The 27,430-nt window shown below is 49.5% G+C and overlaps 1 protein-coding gene across 2 annotated transcripts in view; it reads right to left on the reverse strand.

The window, feature by feature from the left end:
- PGS1 (phosphatidylglycerophosphate synthase 1) overlaps window positions 1–27,430 on the reverse strand; it is a 747,017-nt gene that overhangs the window by 81,458 nt on the left and 638,129 nt on the right. For both annotated transcript variants that reach the window (XR_014966596.1, XM_085617472.1), the window contains exon 9: window positions 2,107–2,246. Coding sequence is in view for 1 of the 2 variants with exons in the window: in XM_085617472.1 (XP_085473598.1) it covers window positions 2,127–2,246 (120 nt within the window). In the remaining variant the exon portion in view is untranslated. The remainder of the gene's footprint in view (window positions 1–2,106; window positions 2,247–27,430) is intronic.

The following is a 27,430-nucleotide window of genomic DNA, read 5'->3' on the forward strand; positions in this document are numbered from 1 at the left end:
TAATACATGCTGCAGCCCCTGGGAGGCCTAGGGTACACCTATGCCCTGGGTACCTAGGGTACACTGTGCAGGGTCCAATAAGGTGATCCTTACCAATTGGGAATGTACCTAGGGTACATGGAGTCCATTTTAAAGAGAGAGCAGACAGCCTGAGACCCTGAATGGCAGGATCTCAGGCCAACTAAGTCGAAAAACCAGCTAGACACTAGGCAAAAAGTTTGGGGTAACCATAGTCAGATATCCACCTTCCTACACTAAGCACCCATTTCGGGGTACCGCCACGGCGCCTCTGCCCCAAAAATAACATGGTGACTGAAAGCATAGGGCATCAATACAGTCAATCACCATGCACCTCAAGTCACATGGTGATTGGCTGTCTACAGGCCTTGCGCTGTCAATCACACTATTAGTGTGGTGCAGTCATTGCTTCCGAATCTGGCGACCCTGTGTACTGACTTCTGCTGGAGAGCTGCTGGCCATGGATTTCGGCTCCAAATTTCTAATTGCATCATTATTACCCTAAACACTGCTGGTGTGGACCATCATCATTCAGGCATGCGCAGTTTGTATATTTTATCTTGTCACTCCTGAGGGCTAGCTGGGCAGGAGAGCCAGTGCTGCACATCTTCGGGACCTCAGAGTGATCAGGAAAAATAGGTATGGCTCAACCCGAACACCCTAGGGGGCGAGATGCCCCCAATGCAGTTCCACCCTATGGCTGGAGTATTTCAAAGATCAAAAAATCCACAAAATGAGCTCTGTATTCATTTATCCTTTCCATTGATGCATATGGTGCCCATTTTCTTTTCCAATGTTACTATATTTAACAGATTTGCCTACGATCCTCCCAGCAGTGCTCACATGAATGTAAAATGGCCACTTGGAGTGAACTTAGGTTCCAGTTCAGTAAATGCTAGAAAAAGTACCATGCACTAAACTCTTAAGTGAGATATAACAATATGAAAACTCCGATCATTCCCAGCCCAATGATGATGAATATTCCAAAAGTGCGAATGTAGGACTGACTCAGGTAAGCAACTGGTGAGTAACTTATGAATGTGGCCAAGGCTCCATCCCCATGAAAACAGTCAACTAAACTGAATAGCGCTGTCCAAAGCTGCTGCGTGAAGCAAGAAGTAATCGAAACTCTCTGGCTGCCCCTCATGTTTTATGTCTTGAATTTGGTTTAGTATCCTCATATGCAGTTCCCTGGCAGTAGTTCTGAGGTGGGGTAATTCCCTCTGCTGGGGGGGATAAGGGCACTCTTAGGGCTGCCTTGAGAATGGAAATCTTCGATAAACTGAAAGAACAATCAAATTCTTTAGGTCCTTTCCACAAGCAAACGATTAATTTGGACTTAGCTTGAACACTCTCCCCCATGTAAAGTCTGCATTGAAGTTGTTTATAAAGAAGTCTGTAACCTCTATCAGTCTGGTCAGAGATATCGCTTTAGTCAGCCCAAGTTTCGTAATGAGGTGGTCTGTGAGAGTGCTCTGGTGAACAAACCACAGCCCTATTTAACTTGGAACCTACCTCACGGGATTAGAAGGTTGATACGCTTATTGAGAATCCATTTGTTGCCCCTAAGAGAAATTACCAGCATTTGGGATAAAATACCGAGAGGAATTTGTGAAATCTGTTATTTTACATTTTTTTAAGACCATTACTTATCAAATGTAATATTCCTTCTGCCCATGAAGCCCGTTTATTTGTTTTGTCCCCACCAAATGAATTGGCCTGTTTTTGGGCTATTAGGTAATTTTTAACTCTGTTTTGTACGTCGTAATATTTTGATGGCTGGCTATTTGATTGTAAACGTTTTAATATTTCTCCTCTTGTTCCATAGGAATCTTTGGATTTACTTATCTATTTATCTTTCCTGCACGTCTCACAGTATATTTTTTTTAGGAGGCAGTTATGTACAAAGGAAGAATTACGTATTGTATGCAACGTATTTCTTGTTCAATCTGTGTGTATTTTTGTGGACCTCTGTAGGAGTTCCATATCAAAATAAATAAAATACATTGGAAATTGGTGAAGCAAAAAGAATTACTGCAAACTGTATACAGACACCATATCCATGGAAGAAATCGAAAGTGAAGTCACCTGCTGTTCTGCATCCACTCTCAGAAGAAGTTCTTTATCAGAGGGGTTACCAGCTTCACCCACAATTTCACATACCGATTAGACTGTTTAAAGGTTGCTGAGGAGACTGTATTTGAGCAGGTGTAGAGCCGGTTCTGCTCCTACAAGTGAAAAACAACATACAACTTGATTAACGGAAGTCATGCAATGGGTCTTTAGATACTTGGTCCTACAGTCAGCTACTCAAGATAGGAATGCAGACAGGGCCATTCACAAGGTACTCATGGGGAGGAGCTGTAGCCAGTCCTAAAGTACAGTTCGGTACAAATGTAAACAAAGTCTTTCATCAGCTGTCAAGCAAGAAGTGGTGTGGATGGTGGGAAGTTGAGGGAAGAGCCATGTTTGTGAGAGGGGCGACGACGACAACCGAGTTACTACACTTATACAGTGTAATATACAAGCAAAGCCAATCTCTGCTAAATCAAAGTAGGTACGGTCAAGCAAAGTCATAGGTTTTCTACATGGAAATAAACGTAATGTGTCAATTTGATGTGAATTTAGGATGACAGTGTTCTACACCTATTGCCTTCATTGCTTGTAAACTGGCTGAGAGGAGGAAGTAGCAGATAAACTGATGGTACTGGATGGAGCATAGCTCTCAATTTTATCTATCTGAAAGAAACACGTTAGTTAGATTCCTCACCTTAGAATATCCCCAGGCGTCAGGCTGGATCCGGAAAGATTTTTGTAGCAATACCCCTTGCGCGTCGGTAGGCGTCGTCTGCAGCTCCGCGTCCGTCGTCGGTGTCGTGCGCCGGAATTGACGTCGGAGTACTTAGACGCCGCACTCGCGCGCTGACGTCAGTTCTTCTTTTTTCCGCGCCAGTAAGCGCCGATCCGGGAAGAGCTTGCCCCTAGTCATTTTTTGACTAACTTTTTTGACTTATTTTGGTCTATCGACTCGACTCTGGTGCCGGTAGGATGCCTGGTTTCAAAGCCTGTGACGCCTGTCATCGCCTGATGTCGGAGACGGATCACCATCGCCGGTGCCTTTATTGCCTGGGGGCCGACCATGACGCAGAGTCGTGCCTCGATTGCCAGGCCTTGACATCGAAAGCTAGGCGGGAGCGGTCCCGTAAGCTTCTCGAGCTTCGGCACTCGGCTCCGCGCTCTCGGTCCCGGTCCAGGAGGAGGTCCAAGGACCGATCGCGGAGCAGCAGCCATCGTCATCGCTCGTCGGGGTCTTCGGGTAAGTCGAAGCACTCCAAGAAGTCCAAGAGACTACATCGCTCTTCAGACTCCCCTCGCCGGTCACGCGACTCGGCCGAGGGTCAGGGTGGTCCCACCCCCGCGGCTCCTTCGGAGCTGCAGGAGCCGCGTCCGTCCCCATACCCGCCAGTCACTGGGACTGATGCGACTTCGGTGGAAGTCAGTGCCTTCCTCTCGGCCATGAAGGGCCTGGCTCCGCCGTCGCCGCCTGTAGGCGCGCCTTCGGACCCCGCAGTTTTGACTGGGCGACCTCGCGTGCTGGCGGCTCCGGCGCCATCGACGGCTCCAGCCCCGACGCCGCAGGTCCCCGAGGGATCCAGGCCTGGATCTCGGTCAGCGCCGGTCGACCTCACGACGCCTCCTCCGCTGGCGCCGACACGGGTTCCACCTCCGACGCCGTCCCCGGACGATGTAGTTCCCCAATTTAGCCCCGGTCCGGCCCGGACGCCGGCGCGGCGCCGCCCGGCACCGGCGCCGATTGGTAATCGCTTCATCTACTGCCCGGCTCCGATCATTCCTCTTGTTTATCGGGAATCGGATGACGAGGGCGACTGGGAGGGGTCTGAAGACCCTATGGCCGCTCAGGCCCAACTTTCTCAGGACTGGGCAGAGGAATTGGGGAATGCCAGTGGTCTGGATACCTCCCCGGACGCTGGTTTCATCTCTCCTCCGACTGTGGCCTCGGAGGAGGGTGCAGCCTTCTCAGGGGTGCTGCACAAGGCGGCCGAAGCCCTAGGGCTCGAGTTGCCTGCTGTGGCCGTGAGGACTAACGTCCTCACAGAGGTCCTTCAACAGACAGCAAGCTCCACTGAGCCTCTGCTGCAGTTTAATGAGGCCCTCATTGACGTTCTGCAGGGCACTTGGTCCAAGCCCTCCACAGTCCCTCCTGTGGTCCGGAACGTTGCCCGGCGCCACCGCCCTGCTCCGGGCGACCCCAGTTTCCTCTCCCAACACCCCACCCCCGAGAGTCTGGTTATCCAGGCCTCAACCTCCCAATCCTCCTTCCCATCCGCTCCTCCGGATCGGGAATCCAAGAGGTTGGAACAGTTTGGCAAGAAACTGTTCTCGTCCCTGAGTTTAGGGCTGCGGTCTTTAAATACTGCTTGCCTTTTGGACCGTTATTCCCACTCTCTGTGGCATACGGTGGAGGACGTGCTGCCCTTGTGCCCGGTGGAGGCCCGGACACGACTCACTCAAGCACTTGCTGACAGTCGAGATGCAGCACGGCATGCCATACGGTGTGGACTTGACACCACGGACTCGCTGGGTCGGGCGATTTCCACCACGGTGGCGCTTCGGCGTCACGCCTGGCTGAGGTCCACGTCAACTTCGGGGGATGTCCAGAGTTCCCTCATGGACATGCCCTTTGATGGCACTCGCCTTTTTGGTGAGAAGGCGGACAGTGCGCTGGCTCGGTTCAAGGACTCCCCTTGGGTCTTATGGCCCGCGGCCGCAAAACTTCTGCCTTTCGTGGCCAAGGAAGGGGCGCCTCCTCACGTCCGCCCAGCCACCGGCCGCACAACCAACCTGCAGCCGGTCGCGGACATGGATTCCGCCGAGGCGGTACTGGAGTTCAACGTGCCGGCCAGTCCACATCCACCCCGGCAGCATCCGCTTCAAAGCCCTTCTAGTCCGAGCTTTCAGGCCCATTCAACGCCAGTGGGCGGCAGAGTTCGCCATCACCTGCTCCACTGGCGCTCCATCACGTCGGACAGGTGGGTGCTGCAAATCGTCCGAAGGGTCTACTCCCTCCCCTTCAAGACGACCCCTCCAGCCATGCCACCGCTGAACCACCGTATGTCGGGGGATCATTTGCATCTTCTACGAGAGGAAGTTTCGGCCCTCTTGGCCAAAGAGGCCGTCAAGCGCGTTCCTGATCCAGAAGTAGGTCGTGGTTGTTATTCCCACTACTTTCTGGTGTAGGAGAGTAGGGTCTGCTTTCTATGTTCACCCCCACTTTTTGCTTTTGCTTTACTGGTTTTCGACTTAGATGTGGCTGTGGGCCTGCTAATCAGACCCACAGCCCTGCTGTTCGCTCTCTAAATTAATACTATGTACTTTAGGTGCATAACCCATTTGGATAGGATCACCTTATTGGTCCCTGTACAGTGTACCCTAGGTACCCAGGGCATAGGTGTACCCTAGGCCTACCAGGGGCTGCAGCATGTATTATGCCACCCCTGGCCTGGCCTTCCATTTTGACACAACTGGCTGATCACTCAGCTGGGGCAAGGTCGTGTAATCACCCCTTGCTTAGGTGTAGTATTCCTATACCTAACTTACATATAGACACATGTGTACCTATCAGTCACTCCTATGGCAGGCCTTAACAATCCTGGAGGCAGAGTGCTTGGTAACATGTGAGATGGTGCTCTAGCATGAACTGAGCCTGTCTGCAGCTTTCGGAACCATGTCCTTATAGCTGTTCTATGATATCGCCTACCATATACTCTTAAAGTGCCTTATAATCTTAAACGGTTATGGTAACTATGGTTTGGCTTTATCGAAACATGTCGTGTAAGGTGTCTAACACTGTGGAATAATACCCCCATACCATTTCTGGACATGAGGATATTATTCCCCCCTTCTAGAGGGAAAGACATGTTAAAATCATACTTCACTGTTAGCCTCTGACCAAAGCCTCAGCATCACAAAATGGATGCTGCTGCCACGACACAAGTCTGACCTCCTGCTGCTGGGAGTGATCCCTGCCAGGGAGGCCTGGACAATAGGTTTCCTGCTTGGGGAGGTGCTAGCACCTCCCCAGACAGCCTTTAGTGTATTGGGGCAGGGTGGGCTGAAAGGAATGAGACATGCCTGGGGCACACAAGGTGTTCCTTGCATAGTCCAGTTCAAACCGGCGCTGGGGCACTCCAGCCCCAGCTCTGGCGCGAAACTGGACAAAGGGAAGTGGGTGTAACCACCCCCTCCCAGGTCCCACCCATAAGGCGTGACCTAGCAGGTATCCCAGCCCCCCAGATTAGTATAAGAGTGGGAGTTGGGCCTCAAGACTTTAGATTATCCTGAACCTGCAACTTGAACAGAAACTCTGGACCTTCGACATTCGACGAAAGAAGAAGACTGAAGAATCTCCCTTGTGGCCAAGGAGTGGCTACCCTGTGCAAACAGGCACCATCAAGAGACTACCCTTTGCTTTGCGAAAGTTCTACGAGGGACCGACTGCAGAGCCCGACCAGAGCCTTGACTTCCAGGCTTCTCCGACCCTGATCCACATCCACAGCAGAGCTGAGATCCGTGGAGGCGACGAGAGACGTGGGACCGGCTACCTGGGAAAAGTGGCTAGTATCTTCAAGCGCAGCTTCTGAGGCACCCTCGAAGTTGTGCACCGGGGATTGAGAAGCCCCAACCTCAAGCACCATCTGCACCGAAGACCAGCCCCCCACACTCCACGAGTCCTGCGTGGGGCCCTTCTGCATTTTCCTGCTTGCCGCGTCTGTCCGGTTGCTTGCCCGCTGGCTAGTGGCCTTTGTGACGACGCATCCCGTAATCTTCTGCGCTGGTTTGGCTCCTCCAGACTGGCTCCTGCTCCTTTGAAAAAGAGAAGCATCCCAGACCTTCCTGGTCTGCACCAGAAGCAAGTCCTCCGTTCTGCGTGGGTTCCGCTTGCCAAGGCTTGGTGAGTCCTAGTCCAACTTCGACGCCGCCGACAGCAAGAGCCTTCGTGGGACAGCTTGCCTCCGGTCCTGGTCGTCCTCGACGCTTCCTGGTCCTCGTGGCTGCAGCGACAAGCTTCACCTTCACCTGCAATCTTCACGACATCGCCTGGTTCCTTCCTGGTTCCACGTGGTCACTGGCTAGTGACCTTGACTCTGTCCCTTTTGCTTGCAGGTCTCCTCTCTTCTTGATCCCAGCCTTGGGATCCACCGGACACTCTTCACTGACTGCCTGTCAGCATCTTTCTTCAGGCATCCATAGGAGTCGACGACGAAACCCGACGCAACTTCACCCCTATGCACCCGCAGCCTGTGGGCTAGGTAACTTGGGTACTCCGGTGCTCATCAGGATAGTGACTATCCTAGTGTCTAGTTTTCCAGTCTCGACTTCCTAGCTACTCCGGAAGTGTCCTAAATCTATCTATTTCTAAACTGTACTATTGCTAGTGACTTTTACGCATTACGCGTGAGTGTTTCCACTCTGCACCTGAATCCCGTGGGCCTCCCACTTCCTAACCTTTGGTAGTATAGTGTAGCCCCAGCGATTCCCTAGGCCTAGGCCTATCCTATTTCCGTGACAGTGGTCCTTATACCACTTACTTAGTATATGGTTTGCGTGGCCCCTAGGGCCTAACTGTATTACTTACCTGTGTGACTTAATGTATGCATAAATAAGACTGTGTTGTACTTACCTCTAATCTCATAAAGAGTGCTGAGGGTTTGACTAGAATAAATACTTTATTTTATATATATATCTGTTTTGGTGTCCTTTCATTTGGTATTCAAGGGATTATATATGGTATCACAGCTGGCTTCACATGCCATTCAGAGTTTAGCCTAAGACTGCTCTTGTCCATGCTACCACTAGGATAGCTGGTCTATAAGGTTGACTTTACAACCAATCACCATAAGGGTATTTGGACTGATATAAGGTGTACACTAGAACTAGTGACATCATACATCAGGCCAACTTCTCACATCTGGTTCCCAAGAAGGGCAAAGGGGGCCTATGCCCGATCTTGGACCGCAGGAGTGTCAACGCCTTCCTCCGGAAGGACCGGTTCAAGATGCTCACTTTAGCTCAGGTTCTGGCTGCCCTAGACCCTGGAGACTGGATGGTAGCATTGGACTTGCAGGACGCTTATTTCCACATCCCCGTCTTGCCGGCCCACCGGCGTTACCGGCGGTTCACAGTGGGTCAGGAGCACTTTCAGTTCACCGTGCTCCCCTTCGGCCTCACCAGTGCCCCTCGGGTGTTCACGAAAGTGATGGCGGTGGTCGCAACTCATCTGCGCAGATCAGGGGTTCCAGTCTTCCCCTATCTCGACGACTGGCTGTTGAAGGCGGGCTCGCCCCAGCAAGTCGTCTCCCACCTCCGTTCCGTTCTCCGTGAGGAATCTATCTAACTAATGTTTCTTACAGATACATCGTTACCGAAGGTAAGTAACTTGTTCATCTGAAAGAAACACGTTAGTTAGATTCCTCACCTTAGAATAGATACCCCAGCAATACCAACCCCGGAGGTGGGCCTGCGAACCAAGATCACACCAGAAAGTCCTGGAGAACAGAACGGCCAAAGTGGCAGGTATAGATTTTGGATACATGTAAAAACTAAGCCCGAAGAGTAGACATGTATTTGTTCCTCTATGCTTCAATGATGAACAAACCAGTGAACCTTAAATACAGGTCTTTTAGAGATGCCCATTTAGGATGTTACCATAATAAGAATTTTGAGCTGACCATATGACCAATCATAATACGATGGCCATTTAACTAGGATAAAAATAAAGCTTGGCTATTTGTACAGATATTTTTTCTATCTTTTTAACCAAAGATTCTTACGGGTCAATGTACCTTTTTGGTTGAAAGTGGGTCAGATGATGGATTTGTGTTTTGTAACCAAGGAACTGATGCTAAATATTATGATTTGTTTTAGAGGAAACGCATTGAAGCCAGCTCTGCTGCATCACATTTTAAATACCAGCCAAATATCCTACTAGATTATCATTTTGTCGAAGAACCCCCTAATCTCCCATAATAGCTGTGTCTCACATGCACACAATTCAAATGTCAAGTTGGGACTTATTAGTTTTTACAAACTTTAAAACACAGTGACAATGGAAAACACCAAAGTGCGCCAAAATCTAGGTCACCTAAGGGTAATGTGAAGACCCACACCAAACATTGAAGGTACAATCATGTACAGGAAATGAAATCAAGGCCAGACCAGTGTCATCCACCTCCCAACTGTTTGAGGTGATCAAGAATTGTTGTATGCTCAGCCACACCAAGAGTTGCCAAAAAGTCTACCAAGGGCAATCTGGCCAGGTGGACTCCACTTTAAGTTTATTTCAGACTGTCCTAGAACTGCCGTTTCAGTATCATGTTGGGCAAATCACCTGATTGACAAAGAGCCAGAAGTGACAACCACTGACACCCTATACATCTCCCCACCGCCTATTCCCTACACGGGTCGTTGCACCCAGGTGATGTGTATGGTTTGGATGAAAGAACCCTCATGAAACAGGAATAGTTTCACTGTGCTCAACACAATTGACCAAGAGACCCTAAACGGCAGGAGGATTGGCTGAGAAAGATACACATCCTGTGGTTCTAGTATAGTATGTAATTTATTACCATGAAATCATAAACAATAAGTACATTACAGAATGTTCATTAGCACTGGACTGAACAGTACTGGAGAAATCACTTGAACTTAAATGATTGTCTCAAACATTTTGTGTGCTCCGTCAATTATGATTGGCTGGTTGTACTTGCTCCAACATCCAATGTCTGCGAATATAAATGGGCTCTCTAAACCAGACATTGTAGTTCACCTTTGATTTCAAACAAACTGTTTATGACTGAGAATGAAAATATGGGCAGAAAAATTGACTGCCCTCTCAAAGTCAGGATCAGACTGGAGGACTATGAACAACGGCCTGCTGTTGCTGTGAAACGAAGGAGAAGCTGGTAGACTGCCCCTCATTCAGCCCAACAACTCGCAGGACATTTGTGAATATTGCCATGTGGAATTCTGCCTTGATGAGCAATCTGCTCGACACTGTGCTGTTAACACTGCTGCCCAACTGACCCAAAGGCCAACTTCCCACGGGGAGAAGGGAGAACTGTTGAACTGAGGCTGCCAGGAACAGATGAAAGAGACCACAATGCCTAGGGGGTGAATTGCTTTGCACTGCCGTTGCCCTTCTGATTTAACTAGTCCTGTGACAGGCTCCCCTTTGAATGGCTGCAATGACGAGTGTCTGACCCTCCGTCCACCTCCTCAACAGATAAGTTCCCCAGCGTAAGGAGACAAAGCTGCATGATTTCCAGAGTTTGGAGACAACAAAAAGAACGCGAGCATCTCGAAATTCCACCCATTGGCTAAGACATCCAAATGTGCTGATGCACAAACCATATCCAGCAAGGCTCTAATGCCCTCTGGGCTTGCTTGCACAGCTCAGATAACACGCCTAGGCTCCACAGCAGACAGTATGCGCACCTTGTTGTCTCCTTTTACTAAAGTACCTACTTGCTTCGATCCCAATAAGTCTCAAGGTCATAGATAATTCCCCCAGAGTAAGTGTTGGCTGTCTCAGGAGTCTGAGCCTAAACAGGAGGTTCTTGCCTTTTCAGTGTTATGGCAGCAGTAGGTTTCCGAGAGACCCAGAGACAGCTAGTAGTAATGATTACAAGGATTACCTACTGGTCCCGGATTTTCAAAGGCCTTCGGGAACAGGGCTGACATGCACAAACTTCTTGAAGAAGGGGCACCGATACCTATGGCAAGCGCTGCATTGTGGAGACTAGAGGCAAGAGGATGTAGGGAAGGTCAGTCGCTGGACGGAGGATAGAAGAGGAGTGGAGCAGGAGTGAAATATTCATAGGCAGTGGAAAGTGGGACACAGGAGTGGAGGGTTGGACGGGCGGCTGTGAGAAGAGGTAGAGAGACATCACTAATGACTAGTACAGCAGTGCAGTAAAGGGCATAAAGGCACGTGTGCCGGGACCGGGCCACCTTGAGGAGAGAGATGGGACACTAGTGGAGAGAGTGGCAGAGGTGCTGCGAGGAGAGTGGCAGGGATAGATACAACTAGAGGGGCAGTGAATGCAGTGGCAAGAGGGAGGAACGAGAGGAAAGAGGAGCAGGGGCGGATCATAGGTGAGGAGCATGAGTGTAGAACGCAGTGTAAGGACAGCAAAGTGTCAACAGAGGGGAGGGTTACAGAAAATATTCAGGGAGGTAGGAAATGTAACACGTTTCTGCTCCAATACCACACACCATAAAGGATGACCTGCCTTTGCTCATCATATCAGACTAACCTGCTGTTGACGGCTGAACCTTCCTCCTCTCTGCCACCAGTGTCATCTAAACGGACACCATCATCATATCCACAAACATAGTCATCTTCTTCTAGTAGGAAACCACTGGCCTAGGTATGTTCGGTAACATGTCTAAACATAGTCAAAAGATGCCATGCCTTATTTATATTTTATACCTATTGGTCAGGATCAATATTGGTGCCAAAGAAGGAAAGCAAGTTCTCTCCAGATAGCTATGCAAAAATGATTACATCCTTCTACAACAAACAAATCTGGTTAAACACACCGGAAATGAAACAGATTTAGTAGTACGTTTTAATGTACATTTCAATCAGAACTCCTTTTATCAGCTCTCATCAGATGCTAAAATCTGGCTCCTGAACAGTGATATCACATGCTAAAATTGTATGGAGGTACTGATATGAATTTTCTTTAAGTTAGTCACTCTCCTACAAGAATACTGTGGTTATTGTAGGAAAGTAGGATCTGCTTTCATGGTAACCCCCACTTTCTGCCTGGTGCCAGTGTGTTTTGACCAGTCTGCTGTGATCCTGCTAATCGGGATGCCAGCAACTGTGCTCTCTCCCCTAAATTGGCTATGGTAAGTACTTTGGTACCTTCACAATTGGCTACTAGTGTACCCTTAGAAGTCCCTGGTATATGGTACTGAGGTGTCCAGGGCCTAGGTACACCAGGGGTCTCCCATGGGCTGCAGCATGTATTGTGCCATCCAAGGGAGTCCACTTAAACTCTGACTACAGGCTTGCCATTGCAGCCTGTGTGAGATGGTGCTTGCACCCCTCACAGGAGATATACATTTCCTTGTATCTGAGGTCACTCCACTTAAAACCTATAAGTCACCCCTATGGTAGGCTTGGTTACAAGTCTGAGGGTACCCCAGAATAAGTAGGACACCGACAAACCCTGGAATTGATTCTCCAGGCTTTTCAAGTGTGGTCAGCCATTTCAAGGTATATAGTGGACATCAGTTTTTACAAGATTTTTACTATAAAATGGCTACACGGAACCTGGTCATGTTTGATATCAAACATGTTGGGATCATACCCCAATACCGATTCCAGTGTTAGAAGTATGATCTTGTACTGGTGGGTTCCGTAGGGAACCCCCCCTGTACTCCCAGTAATAGCCTTTCAGGTTTTGCCAGAAAGCTAGTGCTGCTGAAGACAATAGACAATACTGCACTCCTGCTACTGAGCTCAGCTCCTGCAGGGGAAGGTAGAACAGTAGGTTTTCTGTCATAGGGAGGGATAACCACCTCCCAGACAGGATTTAGTGTATTGGGCTAGAGTGCGGGCACTTTCCAGCACCCCCAGAATGCATTGAATGGCACAAGTGGAGCCCTTCTTGCATACTCCAGTTTGAGCCAGTTCAGGAATCCTTGGTTCCCACTCTGGTGCGAAACTAGACAAAGAACAGGGGGAATATCCTCCCCTCTGTCCAGCCGATCCTTTGGGAGGGACCCCAGAGTCGCTCAAACCCTGTCCTTGGGTATTTAAGAGCGCCCCTTTAGGTGGGTCCTCAGATTCGTCATGGAACAAGACTCGCCTCTGAAATCAAGACACTCTTCAACCGTCTGGACACTTGGACTTTCGTTGGATTTCGAATGGAACCAAGACTGCATGAAGGAAGACTCCTGCTGCTCTTCATCTCGCTGTTCTTCAAATCTTCTGCCTCGTCTGTGTCTGTGCTTTACCCAGGTTCTTCCGAAGACCTGTGGGCATCAAGGACATCGGAAGAAATCTCACTTTGAGTTAAGGAGTCACTCCCCTGCACCTGCAGACACCGCAACAAAGCTGACTGGTCTGCTGCTCCTGTCGTCCTACTGACTTACCGAGGCTCTGCAACACGGGTTGCACTGGGAAAGGTCCTTTTTCTCCAAAACTGCAACCATGACTTCTCCATTGATTTCTATTGGGCACACAGCTGTGTTTCCAATCTGCACACAGCCTCTGTGGGGTTCCTGGGTACTTACCTCGGGTGGTTTCTGACTCTCCCAGCTGCTCTGAGTCTTATGGTCCAAGATTCGTTCGCCTTTGCAGTTTACATTCCACTTTCTTAGTATATGGTTTGGTCTACCCCTGGAGACCAGTGCATTTTTGTGCTACGTACTTGATTGTTTTGAAGTATTCTTGTGTGTGCTATTGATATCTCTGGGTAGGAGATATACCAATGTGTTAATGACTGTGTTGTGTAATAAATAGAATTATTTCCTTACCAACACTATGTGGTCTCTTTTAATCTAATCTACACTATTTATTAAATGTGGTAAAACAAGCTGCTTTACACTCCTTCAAAATAAGCTTGAAGGTTGCTCTCCACAGCTACCACTTTGAGAGCTTTATAAGGTTATCAAAGGCCACTAAAATCACTATAAGGGTTGCCTGGATTAGTGAAAGGTGCATCCATCCTTTGAGTGTGCACCACATATGGGGTCTTCTAAGGGTTATTTTGAAAAGATAGAACTCAGATGCTGCTATGCTGATGTGCTTGGTGGAAGCTGAGAATGCAAGGAGCATATTTAGGTTTCAACACCAACACAATAAGATGATGGACGGAGTGCTGATATTTTTCAGACCCTCGCCCCCTGTCACAGATCTGGGCTTAATCCATCATCGTTCTTCTGCTGACTAAGCCACCCCAGTTTGAACCAAGCCATATGCAAATCAGTCTTGACCCTGTTCCTCATGGGAACAGTCCAGCCTGAACTGCCAGGCCTTTTAGGTTTCTCCTGCACAGAGCTTGTGCAGTGCTTGTGAAATCTCTTTAATCTTAAAAAGGGGCTCTTATTAGTTCCCAACTCCACATTACTGTGTTCATTCGCTTTTGTATGGAACCTTTTTTTTTTGTTAACTTTCCTTGGCTACACGCATTTACGATGCTTAAACTAAAGCTGTTCACACTGTTTAAGCCCCAATCACTGTCAAGATGAGATCTCTTCCCACGGAAAAGGCAGACAGCTCACAGTGTGCTGGAATGTTTTTTATTACTTACTTGTGTAAAACGGATGCTTTAGCCTTAGAACGTTTGTGGCATTTCCGATTAATGCCTCAGTCCCTTTCTTTGAGCTTTGTAGGCATTAACGTATCGATTTTTTCAACTTAATCTATTTGGTTATTATAATCAAATTCTAAATGTTGTAATAAACACTGCATGTTAAAAGTAAACATAATATAAAGGAGCTATGCTATATTTTACCACTAAACAGGCAGCCACAAGTGCAGTTACTTTGCAGACTACAGGATCATGATTTGAATGGTGCAGAGGCACCGGGGTCAAAAGTTGTCAGTACTCCACTAAAACCCTAATAATGCTATATTTTACAACTAAATAGACAGTCATAAATGCAGTTATCTAGCAAGCACTAAGGTCAGGATTTCAATAGTGCAGCAGGTGCAGTGGCACCGGGAACAAAAGCACCAGGCACCCTACTAAACACCTAATATTGCTATATTTTTTTCCTAAACAGGCAACCACAAGTGCAGTTACCTTGCAGACAACAGGGTCATGATTTAAAGGGTGCAGCAGGTGCAGTAGCACCAGGCCTAAAAGTTGTCTGAACTCATCTAAACACATAATATTGCTGTATTTGACTACTAAACAGGCTGGCACAATTGCACTTACCTTGCAGTTAAAAAGAAGTTGATTTGAATGGTGCAGTAGGTGCAATGGCATTGGGGCCAAAAGTGCCAGTGACCCCACTAAACACAGACTATTGCTAAATTTTACATCTGAACAAGACAGCCACATGACAGCCACAAATGCATTATCTAGAAGGCAATAGGGTCATATGACATGACTGGTGAAGCAGGTGCAGCAGCACCAGGACCAAAAGCTTTAAGCACCCCACTAAACACCTACAATTGCTATATTTTACTACTAAACAGGCAGTCACAAGTGCAGCTACCTTGCTAGCAACAGGGTCATGATGTGAATGGTGCAGTAGGTGCAGTGGCACTGGGCTCAAAAGTTGTCAGAAATTAAATTTGGTTTCCCGCTGGTGAGGTACGAGTCACTCCTTCTCTGGCAACTACAACGAGAATCCGGGATCAAGGTACTCAAGATGGGCTTTGGTTTCGTCCCCACACCTAGGATGGATTAATTCCAGGATAACTATGAACTCCAAAATTTCTTTTGGAAAATAAGGTTGAGGGCGTTCTTCCAGGACAAACCTGGCCTTCAGAAAACTGACTTGGGGCTCCACAACCCTTCTAGGTTCACCTCCACTATGAATAGGACTCCCATTGAGATACTGACATTTGCACATGCAGTTCTAAAGGAAATAACTCGGGTAAAAAGTGGTCCCACTGCCAGAACCTTTCCAACTCTGAGTTGGCAGCGATTACATCTTTGGCCAATGACAAAATCACCATCCAACAGGCAGACAAGGGGGCGCCATTGTTATGTCTACCATTGACTACAACACTGAATGTAACCGCCAACTGTCAAACAGGAAATACTATACTCTTATCTCCATTGATCCTGCAAGATGTTTGAGTACCCAGATTACCTCTGTGGAATCAACAGCAGAATCCCAAGTGTGGATTAGTAAGAATGAGGCTGAATTTTGGGTTAACACTCAACTGAAGGAACCCTACTTTTACACCCTCCCCAAGACATACAAAGGTATCCTCCCACCACCAGGAAGACCAACTGTGTCAGGCATTGACTCATTTGTGGAACCACTGTCCATATTCTGCGACTATTTTCTCTAACCCATGGTGAAAAAAACATCCTCTTTCCTCCGGGATACCAGAGATGTACTACATCTAATAGAAACAACTAACCACACAGACTTGATTGATTTACTGGGAACTCTTGATGTAGAGGCCCTCTATAGTAACATTCCTGAAACAGCCACCCTGTCAGTGGTCGAGAGAGCCCTACTTTCTGAGGACTGGACTGCCTCTACTCCAGTCACTTTCATTATGGATTGTGCCACCATTGCCCTGACAGAAAACGTTTTTCAATTTGGTGAACAACTATATCAACATACTCAGGGGATCTCTATAGGAAGCAGCTTCACCCCTAGTCTGGCCTGCCTCTACATAGCAGCTTTTGAGGAGGAAAACATCTTCCACGCCACTAACCACTACAGTACAAATATTACTTTGTGGCGAAGATACATTGACAACATCCTCTTTTGTTTGAGAGGAGATAGAACCACATACAACTCTTTTTGTGATTGGATTAACTCCCTCAATCCTTCTTTCCAGTTCAATAGTAACATGTCTGATAAAAACATTCCCTTCCTAGACCTACTAATTCACCTGGGGGGAGGATTGCAACTTGATCCCACAACTACATTACAACAAGCATTGGCATAGCCAATAGGTCTTGCTTTTGGGACCTTATAAGTATTTAGTTATGCAGCACAATATCCTTGGTGCAACATCAACCGTTGCATGGCTAAACACTTATAAGGTCCCAAAGGCAAGACAGATTGGCTATGCCAATGCTGGTTTTAATTTGCAAGAATCACTTGAAATTAAGGGGCACAACTTGGAAAAAATAAAAGAGGAAAGAAATAAAACCAGGGATAGCCTAGCTATACAATTACTCCACACTGGGTCGCGCAGAGTGATTTAGGAATGCATGCTTGCTTGATACACGGAATGGAAAGTATCATTTAAAGTTCCCAGTTTTAAACCTTTTGCAAAGGACCCCCTGCTGCCCCGAGCCTTGCTGAAAGGCCTCTGTTGGGCGGTTGTGGGTCACAAGAAAATTAACTGTTTACCTTGGGCATGCAGGCACTCCTCTTTCTTGAATGACTTCCGTCATCAAAGATTGTGAGGCCTGCTTGTTATCATTATTAGTAAACAGTACAGTCTGTGGGATAAACACGTGTGCGGTGCATTCTAAGAGCGGCTGACAAGACAACCGTGATGTTTTTACATATCAACACCTTTCACGATATACCGGTGTGAAAGGATGCTATAAAACCTGACAAAACATCGGAGTGTTTTATTAATTCATTCATTATTAAGGGGTTTTGCACAGCGCTCGACTACATTTACCCTGCAAGTGGCTTTCTTCCCCCACAACAGATGTATTTACTGTTATGTTTAGCACGTGTTTGCGCCTCCCAGTCCCAATATCATAAAAATACTGAAAGGAACTACCATAGAAACATAAAAAGGGATCCATTTATTTAACATAACCAGCTGCCACCTTTTGACCTTGGGAACGGGGTTCGAGTCCCGGCACCGGCTCTCCCTGTGAGTCGGCACCACTTATGCAGCAAGTCACAAACATAAGTGACCCCGACGCTTCCTTTAGAGTTGGCACTCCTTTTATCTGCTATGCAACAAGCTTATCTGCCTGGAGCACGGAAGCCTTTGATGCATGCAGCGGCTGAGCTCGGTGAACTGACACCATGCTGTCACTGTGGGCATTCAACAGCTTCAGACTAAACCTGTGCCTCTACCAATGCTTGTAATAAGAGACAGTTCTGCACTCTGAGACGCAGGCGCTACTGGGTCCAGCCACCTTCACCCTTGGCCATCACCACATATATCCATTTGGTTATTCTGTGTGTTGGAGCGGTCATGTTCGTAAACAGATGGAATCAGGTAAAAGGACGGCAGCCCATGAGCCTAGGCTGGAGGCCTTTCTTTGACCTGTTATCCAGTGCCTCACGGCCTGGGAGGCTGCACTTGACCCCTCTGCTTCCAGTCTCAGGGGCTCCTCTGACAGGACTACAGTGGGCACCACTATCAGCGCCATGATGCCCCAAGCCAGTGGAGAAGAGCCTTCTGCAAAAGAGTATCGACATGGTGCAGTAAAAAAATGCAGCATCTATAGCGAGCAAGCCTTTCATTCCAAGTCAGAAAGAAAGAAAATAGAGTGAAGAACTCTAAGACCGGGCCGCTTCCCGACTGAGAGCACCGCGGAATGGATGGGCGAGCCCCTGCACCCACACCCCGAGCTTTCAGAATCAGGGCCCCGTTGGGGCACCAATAACTGAGAACTTTCCCCACTGTGCTCCCCCAAGGGGCATACCTCACCATGGTACCATGGCAGGTGCACCACTGGAATAATGTGGTGCTTTCCGTTTGCATGGCAAACGCACCCCTGGAATAATGCAATGCTAATCACAGGTCTTTAAAAGACCATTTACTTGCTAACGAGGCTTGGTTGTGTTTTCACCCCTTCTTAGAGCCCCTGCATTGTCAATCTGCATATTGCTGGAAGAATCAGCCCCCCCTGAAATTTTTCAGTAGCCCCCTCCCGAAATTTGGCTCTAGTTACGCCTTTGGTGGCTGCAGTGTAATATATGGTTTAATGCAGTCATTGCACACAGCCAGGGCCCCAAGGCACTTGTCTATCGTGGGTACTTTGTCATAGCCAGTCTGCTTTTGACCATCAATAGTGCTTGTGATGTCAGCCGTCGAACCCCCAAATCTTACAAATTCCCCAAATTGCCAAAATTGCAGTCAGCCTGCTGTTGGCCTGACATATATGCTGTGACATTCATGACAGCCTGCCAGTATTTAATATAGATGGGCAAGACAAGGCTAATTGGAGAATTCCAGCAAATTACTCGCCACAGCCCAAACATTAATGTGGCCAGATTTACTCTATTCTATGCTGCCTATGTGAGATTAGATACACCTAGTGTAAACATTTTAAAGTGTGCAGTTTATGTTGGCTGTTCATAGGTATTAATCTAGAGTCTGCAGCAGTATGACTGTTGTGCGTCAGTCGGGGCAACCCCTTACGCGCTTTCCCAGGCTTTACGGATCGGTTAGAGTTAACATAATATGTAAATGGCTGAGTTCAGACATTGTTATCTTCACTAAGGTCCTATGCGCTGAGCAGTTAACAGCAGCAGCCCTGCCAAGTACCACGCATCAGGCATTAGACTACTGCATATTAGAGCACAAAAATGCATTAATCACACATTTGTAGTCTTGAGAGGGAGAAGCTGGGAGTGGCCGGGCTGTAAGAGCAGCAGAGCAAGTGCGGGCTGACCGACACAGTCCCCGCAGGGGACCCTCATAAGAGGGCAGCTCATTTAGTGCCACAAGATGGCACACTGGGTAGCCTAGTCTTTTGGCCAGAGACCCCTGCTGGGGTCCCTTGCATCACTTCCGGCCGTGGGGGGGTTCAGGGAGAAGTATATATTTCACCCCCCGCCCCCCTGGCGGCCTCTTTGTCCCCTCGCCCTGACGCCAACTCGGTCCTGTCCCCAGGAGCTGCCTACTATCACGGTGAGTGATTTTCCTCCCCACCTCCCCAGAGGCTGGGTTGCACAACCCGGCTTCGGGTGTGGCGGCGGCCCGCCAGTGAGGGGGGGAGGGACAGCTCCTGGAGGGCTATGGCAGCAGCACCCCTCCGTTCAGGGCCAGCACTGTGCTGACTGGGTAGGGGGCACAGAGGTGGAGGTATGCGGTGTGCTCCTGAGCCTCGGGCGTGCGGTCCGACGGGAGAGGATGTGGTCTGTCGGCTGCGCTGCCGATTTTGGTTCAGGAAACCAGGGTTCGAGCCTCGAGGTCGCGTCCACATCCTGTGATTCTGGGCAAACCAGATAGTTAATCTCCCCGTCCCTGAATATGTAATGTTAATACGGCGGTTATGTACAGCGCTCCTGTCGTCCCTGAATAGGTAATGTTAATTCGGCGCTTATGTACAGCGCTCCAGTCGAATTCGCACTATATCAAAGATGCATAAATAAAAAAATTGTGGGCCCACAAGTCCTGTGGGCAGATTGTGTTTGACCCCGGGGGTGTCTAGTTGTGGTGGGGGCTGCTCCAGCTCGGGAAGCAGCAGGGAGAACAGGATGTGCCTCTCGGGTGCCCTGTGGCTCGCTTTCCGCCTGCGCACGCCTTTCACCTTCCGGGGGTTTCCAATGCGGAGTCCCTAGCGTTCGCCTAGAGTTCGCCCCCGCGCTCCTAATACCTCGGGTCGAGTCGCGCTAGAGACGTTATCCTGCGGGGCAGTCCTGCCTTCTACTGGGTCGGACTCACGGGCAGGCCTAGTCGAGGCTCAGCTCCGCGATTTCCGGACCGTCTTCTCTGGGGCTCACGGGTGGGGATCATTGGGGATTGGAGTCCGAGGCAGCGCGCCAGACTCAAAGCGCAGGAAGATCGGCAACAGGCACCCCCCCAGGGGGCTTTTCTGCCATTCAGGCCCGAGCTCCGCTTGGGGGCCCATGAGGCGGCCCGTTGCTCCGGCGGGACAGGCCGTGGGCGGCCTTTGTTGTGGAATGGCAACTTTTTCACTAATTTCAATGTTGTGGGTGCGCGCAGCCGGGCGGGAGCAATGTTGAGGAGCTGTAGCTCATTGTTAGAGCGCATGCTGTGCATGCATGAGGCCTCAGGTTCGATTCCCCGACTTCTCCACTTCTCTCATTATTACGCACAGCAGGCATGATGCGCAGCAGAGCGTGTTTGCTGCGTTTATGAAGCACTTCATTTTGTGTTGTGCGCACGATTGTTGTTCCAGTACAACGCTCTTTATCGATCGGAGGCTTGCCAGTGTTGCTCTTCGGGCCCTCGGCGCTTGCTGTGGATTGTGTTTTAAAGTCAGTTTTGCAGCTTTGCACACGCTACTGTATCCTCAAGAAATTGGACGTTCAGGGTCCGTTTTGGAAGTTAAGCAGGGTCGGGCCTGGTTAGCACTTGGATGGGAGGCCTGAATGGGATCACCAGGATGCTGGAGCCTTTGCTGAGTTTAGGCCCATTTATGCGGGCAAAATAGGATCTGCAGGCAGCGCTGGATTACGGGGGTCTCCCCTAAAATTGCGAATTTTGTATTTTAGCGCAATTTGTAAGCAAATAAAAAAAACAAAAAAAAAAAAAAATAATATGTAATTTAGGGACGCTATGTCATGTGCTTGTTTAAGGGCAGTTATGGGAGGGGGATAACACAGGTGGTGGAGCAGGGCTAATACGCTCGCCTGGCTTCTTCCCCCCCCCCAGCATGGACTTAGTGGTGGGATGCAATACCATATATGTACATATTTTATGGGAATGATTAACGTGTCTCCTTTGCAGGTGCTGTGTCATTCGTTTGCGTACAGCTGCACGGTGGGACGATGGGTCCACGGCCGCAGCGGGGTCCAGGGGACACAGGGGCCAGCGGCGAAGATGTGACAGGGCGCGAGGGGTCATTGACCGGGACCTCGTTCAGGGCGCAATAATAAATCTTTTCTTCATTCCAGGTCAGAAAGTCAGTTTGGAGGCGACGTCACAAGGGGTCTGACGCAAGAGGTTGGACAGCTTGAGAAACAGGTATTGGTCAGGGATCACACCTTCGGGTGGAAACAGGAGAGACGGCTCCGGGTCCCACGGGGGACCACCGGGACCTATGAGGACGGGCGCTTAGGGTCTCGCTCGCGCACCAGGGTCCCCCGCTAACGTTTCCTTTTCTCCCCCCAGCACTCCCACTTCATCAGCACACGCAGGGCATACTTGGAGCAGCCTTCGGGCGCGTCACGCCCCAGGTCCACTCCCGCAATCTCACAATAAGTAAGAATAGGGGATTTGGGGGTCAAGGAGCGTCTGGGGAAGCAGGGGGCTTGAGGTGTCCGCAATAAACAACCAAGCATTATCAGGTTTTGATCCCATATATTTATCTCCTCAGACCAGGGGCCTGTGTGGAGTCGAAGGTCACCATGGATAACCAGGGCTCACCCCCCCTTTTTCCAGAGAGATCCCAGGTGGACGACACGATGCCGGGCAATTCTCGGGGGAAGTCGGGGAATCGAACCTGAGGCCTCATGCATGCACAGCATGCGCTCTAACACTGAGCTACAGCTTCTCAACATTGCTCCCGCCCGGCCGCGCGCACCCACAACATAGAAATTAGTGAAAAGTTGCCATTCCACAACAAAGGCCCCCCCACGGCCTGTCCCGCGTAGCAACAGGCCGCCTCGTGGGCCCCCAAGCGGAGCTCGGGCCTTAATGGCAGAAAAGCCCTGGGGGGACGGGGGGGCCTGTTGCCGATCTGCCTCCACTTTGAGTCCGGCATGCTGCCTCGGACTCCAATCCCCAATGATCCCCACCCGTGAGCCCCAGAGAAGACGGTCCGGAAATCGCGGAGCTGAGTCTCGACTAGGCCCGCCCGCGAGTCCGACCCAGTAGACGGCAGGACTGCCCCGCTGGATAACGTCTCTAGCGAGACTCGACCCGAGGTATGGAGCGCGGGGGCGAACTCTAGGCAAACGCTAGGGACTCCACATTGGAGACCCCCGGAAGGTGGAAGGCGTGCGCAGGCGGAAAGCGAGCCACAGGGCACCCGAGAGGCACAGCCTCTTCTCCCTGCTGCTTTCCGAGCTGGAGCAGCCCCCACCACAACTAGACACCCCCGAGGCCAAACACAATCAGCCCACAGGACTTGTGGGCCCACAATATTTTTATTTATGCATCTTTTATATAGCGCAAACTCGACTGGAGCGCTGTACATAAGCGCCGTATTAACATTACATATTCAGGGACGGCTGGAGCGCTGTACATAAGCGCCGTATTAACATTACATATTCAGGGATGACTGGAGCGCTGTACATAAGCCCCGTATTAACATTACATATTCAGGGACGGGGAGATTAACTAACTGGTTTGCCCAGAATCACAGGATGTGGACACGACCTCGAGGCTCGAACCCTGGTTTCCTGAACTAAAGTTGGCAGTGCAGCAGACGGACCACATCCTCTCCCGTCGGACCGCACGCCCAAGGCTCAGGAGCACACCGCATACCTCCACCTCTGTGCCCCCTACCCAGTCAGCACAGTGCTGGCCCTGAACGGAGGGGTGCCGCTACCATAGCCCTCCAGGAGCTGTCCCTCCCCCCCTCACTGGCGGGCCGCCGCCACACCCGAAGCCGGGTTGAGCAACCCAGCCTCGGGGGAGGTGGGGGGGATAAATCACTCACCGCGATAGTAGGCAGCTCCTGGGGACAGGACCGAGTCAGCGTCAGGGGGAGGAGACAAAGAGGCCGCCAGGGGGGCGGGGGAGGACTATATACCTCTCCCTGAACCCCCCATGGCCGGAAGTGACGCGAGGGACCCCAGCAGGGGTCTCTGGCCAAAAGACTAGGCTGCACTAAAGGGGTCGCCCTCTTATGAGGGTCCCCTGCGGGGACTGTCGGTCAGCCCGCATTTCTTATCTTTCATTTCTATTTTTTTGTTTTCGGTGCAAGTATAAAGTGACATGAATGACTGGTGGATGGAATAGCATTTTGACAACTGAGCACACAGTTTGTCTTGGCTTCAGGGCAATAAGATGAATTAAAATGTGCTTGGAGAAATTACACAGAAATTATGGAAATGTTACTTTTTGCAATCCTTTACTTCGGCAGCTATCTTCAATGTTTGATCCCTTTCCCTGCCAGTGCCATCCACAGTTGAATGACAGACACAGTTAACAGCAGTTACAAATTACGCGAGCAGTAAGAAGCGATTTACGAATGTTCAGCAGCAATAGCAGCCAACAATTTTAATCGGGAAGTCGGTGCTTCCCCCCAGTAGCCAAAGGCAAATGCAGCATTGCAGCTTACAATGTAAACGGGTAAAAACAATGTTAATGGCAGGTATGATGCACCTGCTGCATCATAAGCAATATTGTCTGTCAGCGCGCTCAAGTGAAAGTTTGCAATATTATTTACAAGCTCAGTTGCTGCTTATTTATCTTATACAACTACCAACCATTGATAAAGCCAATAACCCGGACGTGTCGGGTATGAGGTTCTTGCTGGATCATATATCCGCATGCAATGACAAACAGCAAAATACCAGTCTGGAGGCACATCACCTAGGCACAGAATAGCTCCCTCAAGCACAGGGGGACCCGGGTGCAGGTACTCAGGAGGTGTCACCAGGGGCAGGTTTACACGAGGTTTTATGGTTGCAACTACACAAGAGGGGACACCGGGTGCATCACTCATGTGTGGTCACGGTGTGCAAGCACACACGAGGTGTCTCGGCATGCAAAGCAAGGCACGTTTCCTGGTAATAGGAACAGCAGGGCTGGGGCATCCTAAGTTAAAAATAAATAAATAATCCAGTAATGCAAGGCATTAATTTTATTTAACAGAAGTGCCAGGGCACTCGTCAAGTGCCATTGACAGTACCCGTGGGTGAGCACGCAGGTCCCTTGGAGGACGTGATGGGGTTTGGCCATCTGGGGCGGGGCCTGCACAGACTTAAAACTGGAGGTGAGTCCAGGCTTCCCACTTGACCCAACTGGGTGATCACAGGCACTTTTGCATTTCAACTCGCTTCCTTGTGTTCTTCACACGTGGGAGTGCTCTCATGTGAGTCAATTTAGCAGACTGCAGTGTCGCTCTAGACCTCATGTAGGATACAGATGCAATTAGGTCTCAGTTCACTGGTAGGATGTTCACTAATACTGAGGTCCACAACACTACAGAAATGAAATACAGCGGATGATGCAAATGCCCATAGTTACCACATTTTCAGATTGGGACGGGTTACTGGGTATGCCTTGCCAGGACAGTGACACACACTTTACATGAACTGGAGCCTCAGTAAAGGTATGATTGAATCGCAAACTGGTACGTGGGACTCTCCTCTCCAACATGCTGCGGGGGCATTATGTTGGCAGGGCTGTGACTGGCAGGCAAGGACATCAAGGGGCGGTATTAAGCAACAGGGTCAGTTGCAGGGTGAACTGCGTAGGTTGTCACTCAGCGAAAGGGTGCGGGGGTGCCACAGTGGGCACAATTCATATAATTCCAAACCAGGTCAGGAATGCACACTCGTGCACAACAGCACATGCGGTAGTATTAGCAGTTGCCCGTGGTAGAAACTCATTTGGGGGCCCCTGTTTGGATCAGCTCTGAATTTGAGACAGTCCAGCTCTTTCTTGCCCACTTTGGGAAAAGTACTACAGTGCACGGGCAAACTCTTCCAATTTCTAAATGTGTTTCTATAAATATTCGGGGATGGTGACGTGTTTGCAATAGGGTAACACAGCAGCAGCTCACTAATAGTAATGAAAATAATAGGTGAGTCTGCCAACTAAAAGAAACCTTTTAGTGATGTCGTAAGGGTGGAACACATGGCCCAAGCGGCGCATGGTGAAGCTTTGCAGGGAGGCATACTGGGCTCGGGAATCTGAATGCTGTGGGTCGGAAGTGCGACCATTGGTGTTAGTTTCGCTCTCACAGGTTGAGAAGAATAATAAGAGACTTGTACTTGGTTGGTGCCAATTTGATAAGGGACTGCGTTCTCCGCAAGCGCATGTGCCACCTGTCCAGAATTGTTGCATTTTCAGTATACTACTAAGCCATATTAGGGCTGGTCGCCTGGTTGGTGTCCTGTGCTAGAGAAGGGCAGATTCGGGCCTCCCGTCCCCGGGTAGGGGAGGGCAGTGCTCTCTCTAAGTGCAGCTGCTATTTGGGGGGCCTTTGGGGTGCATCTTGATGATGGCACCATGGGTCAGCGAGTGGCGTGCTCAATATGAGGCGAAACCGGCACAAGCCGGTTCCCCCCTCAGCGCAAGGTGTGTACATCACGCAAGGCTTGTAGTTTGCAGGCGCCCATCTCCAGTACTTACGGTGCCAGGCTGACTGTGTATATGTATGATATTCTGCTCAATCTGAGCTACTTCAGTCTCATACCACTCCAGGCACTGTGACTCCCAAAGTATCGTATATATGTTACCGTCTCACACATGCACACTCCAAGCTCTGGAATATCTCTCAATAGCAGCCTTAAACCTTGGTCGTCTTAGAGTTTCTGGTTGGTCAAATAGGCGTAATTACTGATATCGGTACATCTCCCTCATCCTCAGGGTTTGATTGCTAGCAAGAAAGTGTAATTCATAGTCTTTTATAGGTCACTCATAGTGCACTGGAATGATGGAAATGTCACATATAGCAGTTGAAACCTTGGCAGCCGTGGATGGGGGCGGCTAGCTCTTGGTTGGCTATGCAAGAAAGCTATAATTGTGGCTTCTCTATCTTATGCAACTAAGAAGCATTGTCAAAGCCAACAGATGGGCTTGTTGTAGGGTAGTGCTCCTTTTGTAGTAATATAGGGAGGCAATGACGTAGCGGCTAAATACCGGGCAATATGCAGCACATTGCCTGAGCGAGCTGAGTAGCCCTGCAGATTAGTTGGGTCTGCACGAGCCACACATAAAGCTCCTACATTCTGGCCCACGCTGAGACATTTACATAAGTTGTATCACAGCATCGCCAGTTTCTATACTCAGGCCCGTTGGTACTATGGTGATGCATCATCAATTTGCACAGATTTTGGGCCTGCATTAGCCACACATACCTCCTCCAGTCTAACCCCACTAAGACCATTCAGCTCTGGGCAACGTTCACCCGAGATGCCAGGCAATATTGCCATTGGGGGCCTTCGTGGTTTTAGGCAAGTAACCAGAGGCACCAAAGCCAGTAGTACTAGCTTACAGGTTTATGTATTTGGTGGATACATCTGGACAATGGCCACCAGCTCATCTGTGCATCATTCTCCCTCAAGAGAGCAGGCATTATTTGAAGCCCCATCCATCGAAGGCACATATTTAATTTTATAACACTTCTTGATCTGATAAAGTAGCACGGATAGGGAGCAGAGCAGTCGGACAGCGTTTGTGGCTCGACACACAAATCATGGCAGGGCACACATGGGGGGGAGGCACAATAGACATACAGTCACACAAACCAGAGGGACACCATTCAGTTGTTCGACACATGTCAACAACAGAATTGTCTGCGCAAATGTCTGGTCGATGCAGCAGAGTAGGTGCACTCTGTATACAAGGGCATGCTACCAGTTACTCAGGGGAGACAAATCACCCGCCCTATAGCCGGGGAGCCAGGCATTTGCAGAAGCTGCCATTTAACTAGTGGGTTGCAGGGCACAAAGCTGGGGGGAACATGGGGTCATAGCATAATTTGGCTACAATGATTGAGGAATGATTGTTTTAGCATTTCCACTGCTCGGGAAAGGGCAGGTATTCGTACATGTTGTTCCCCCCTCCTATACGTCAGGTACACGAGGACACCAGTGCTTAATGTCACCTATCCCATGGCAGGATAGTCACCAAGGGGTGGACAGGCCATTGGCATGCCCTGCCAGGGCA

Source organism: Triturus cristatus, chromosome 7 (genome assembly GCF_964204655.1).
Source record: "Triturus cristatus chromosome 7, aTriCri1.1, whole genome shotgun sequence".
Lineage (NCBI taxonomy): Eukaryota > Metazoa > Chordata > Amphibia > Caudata > Salamandridae > Triturus > Triturus cristatus.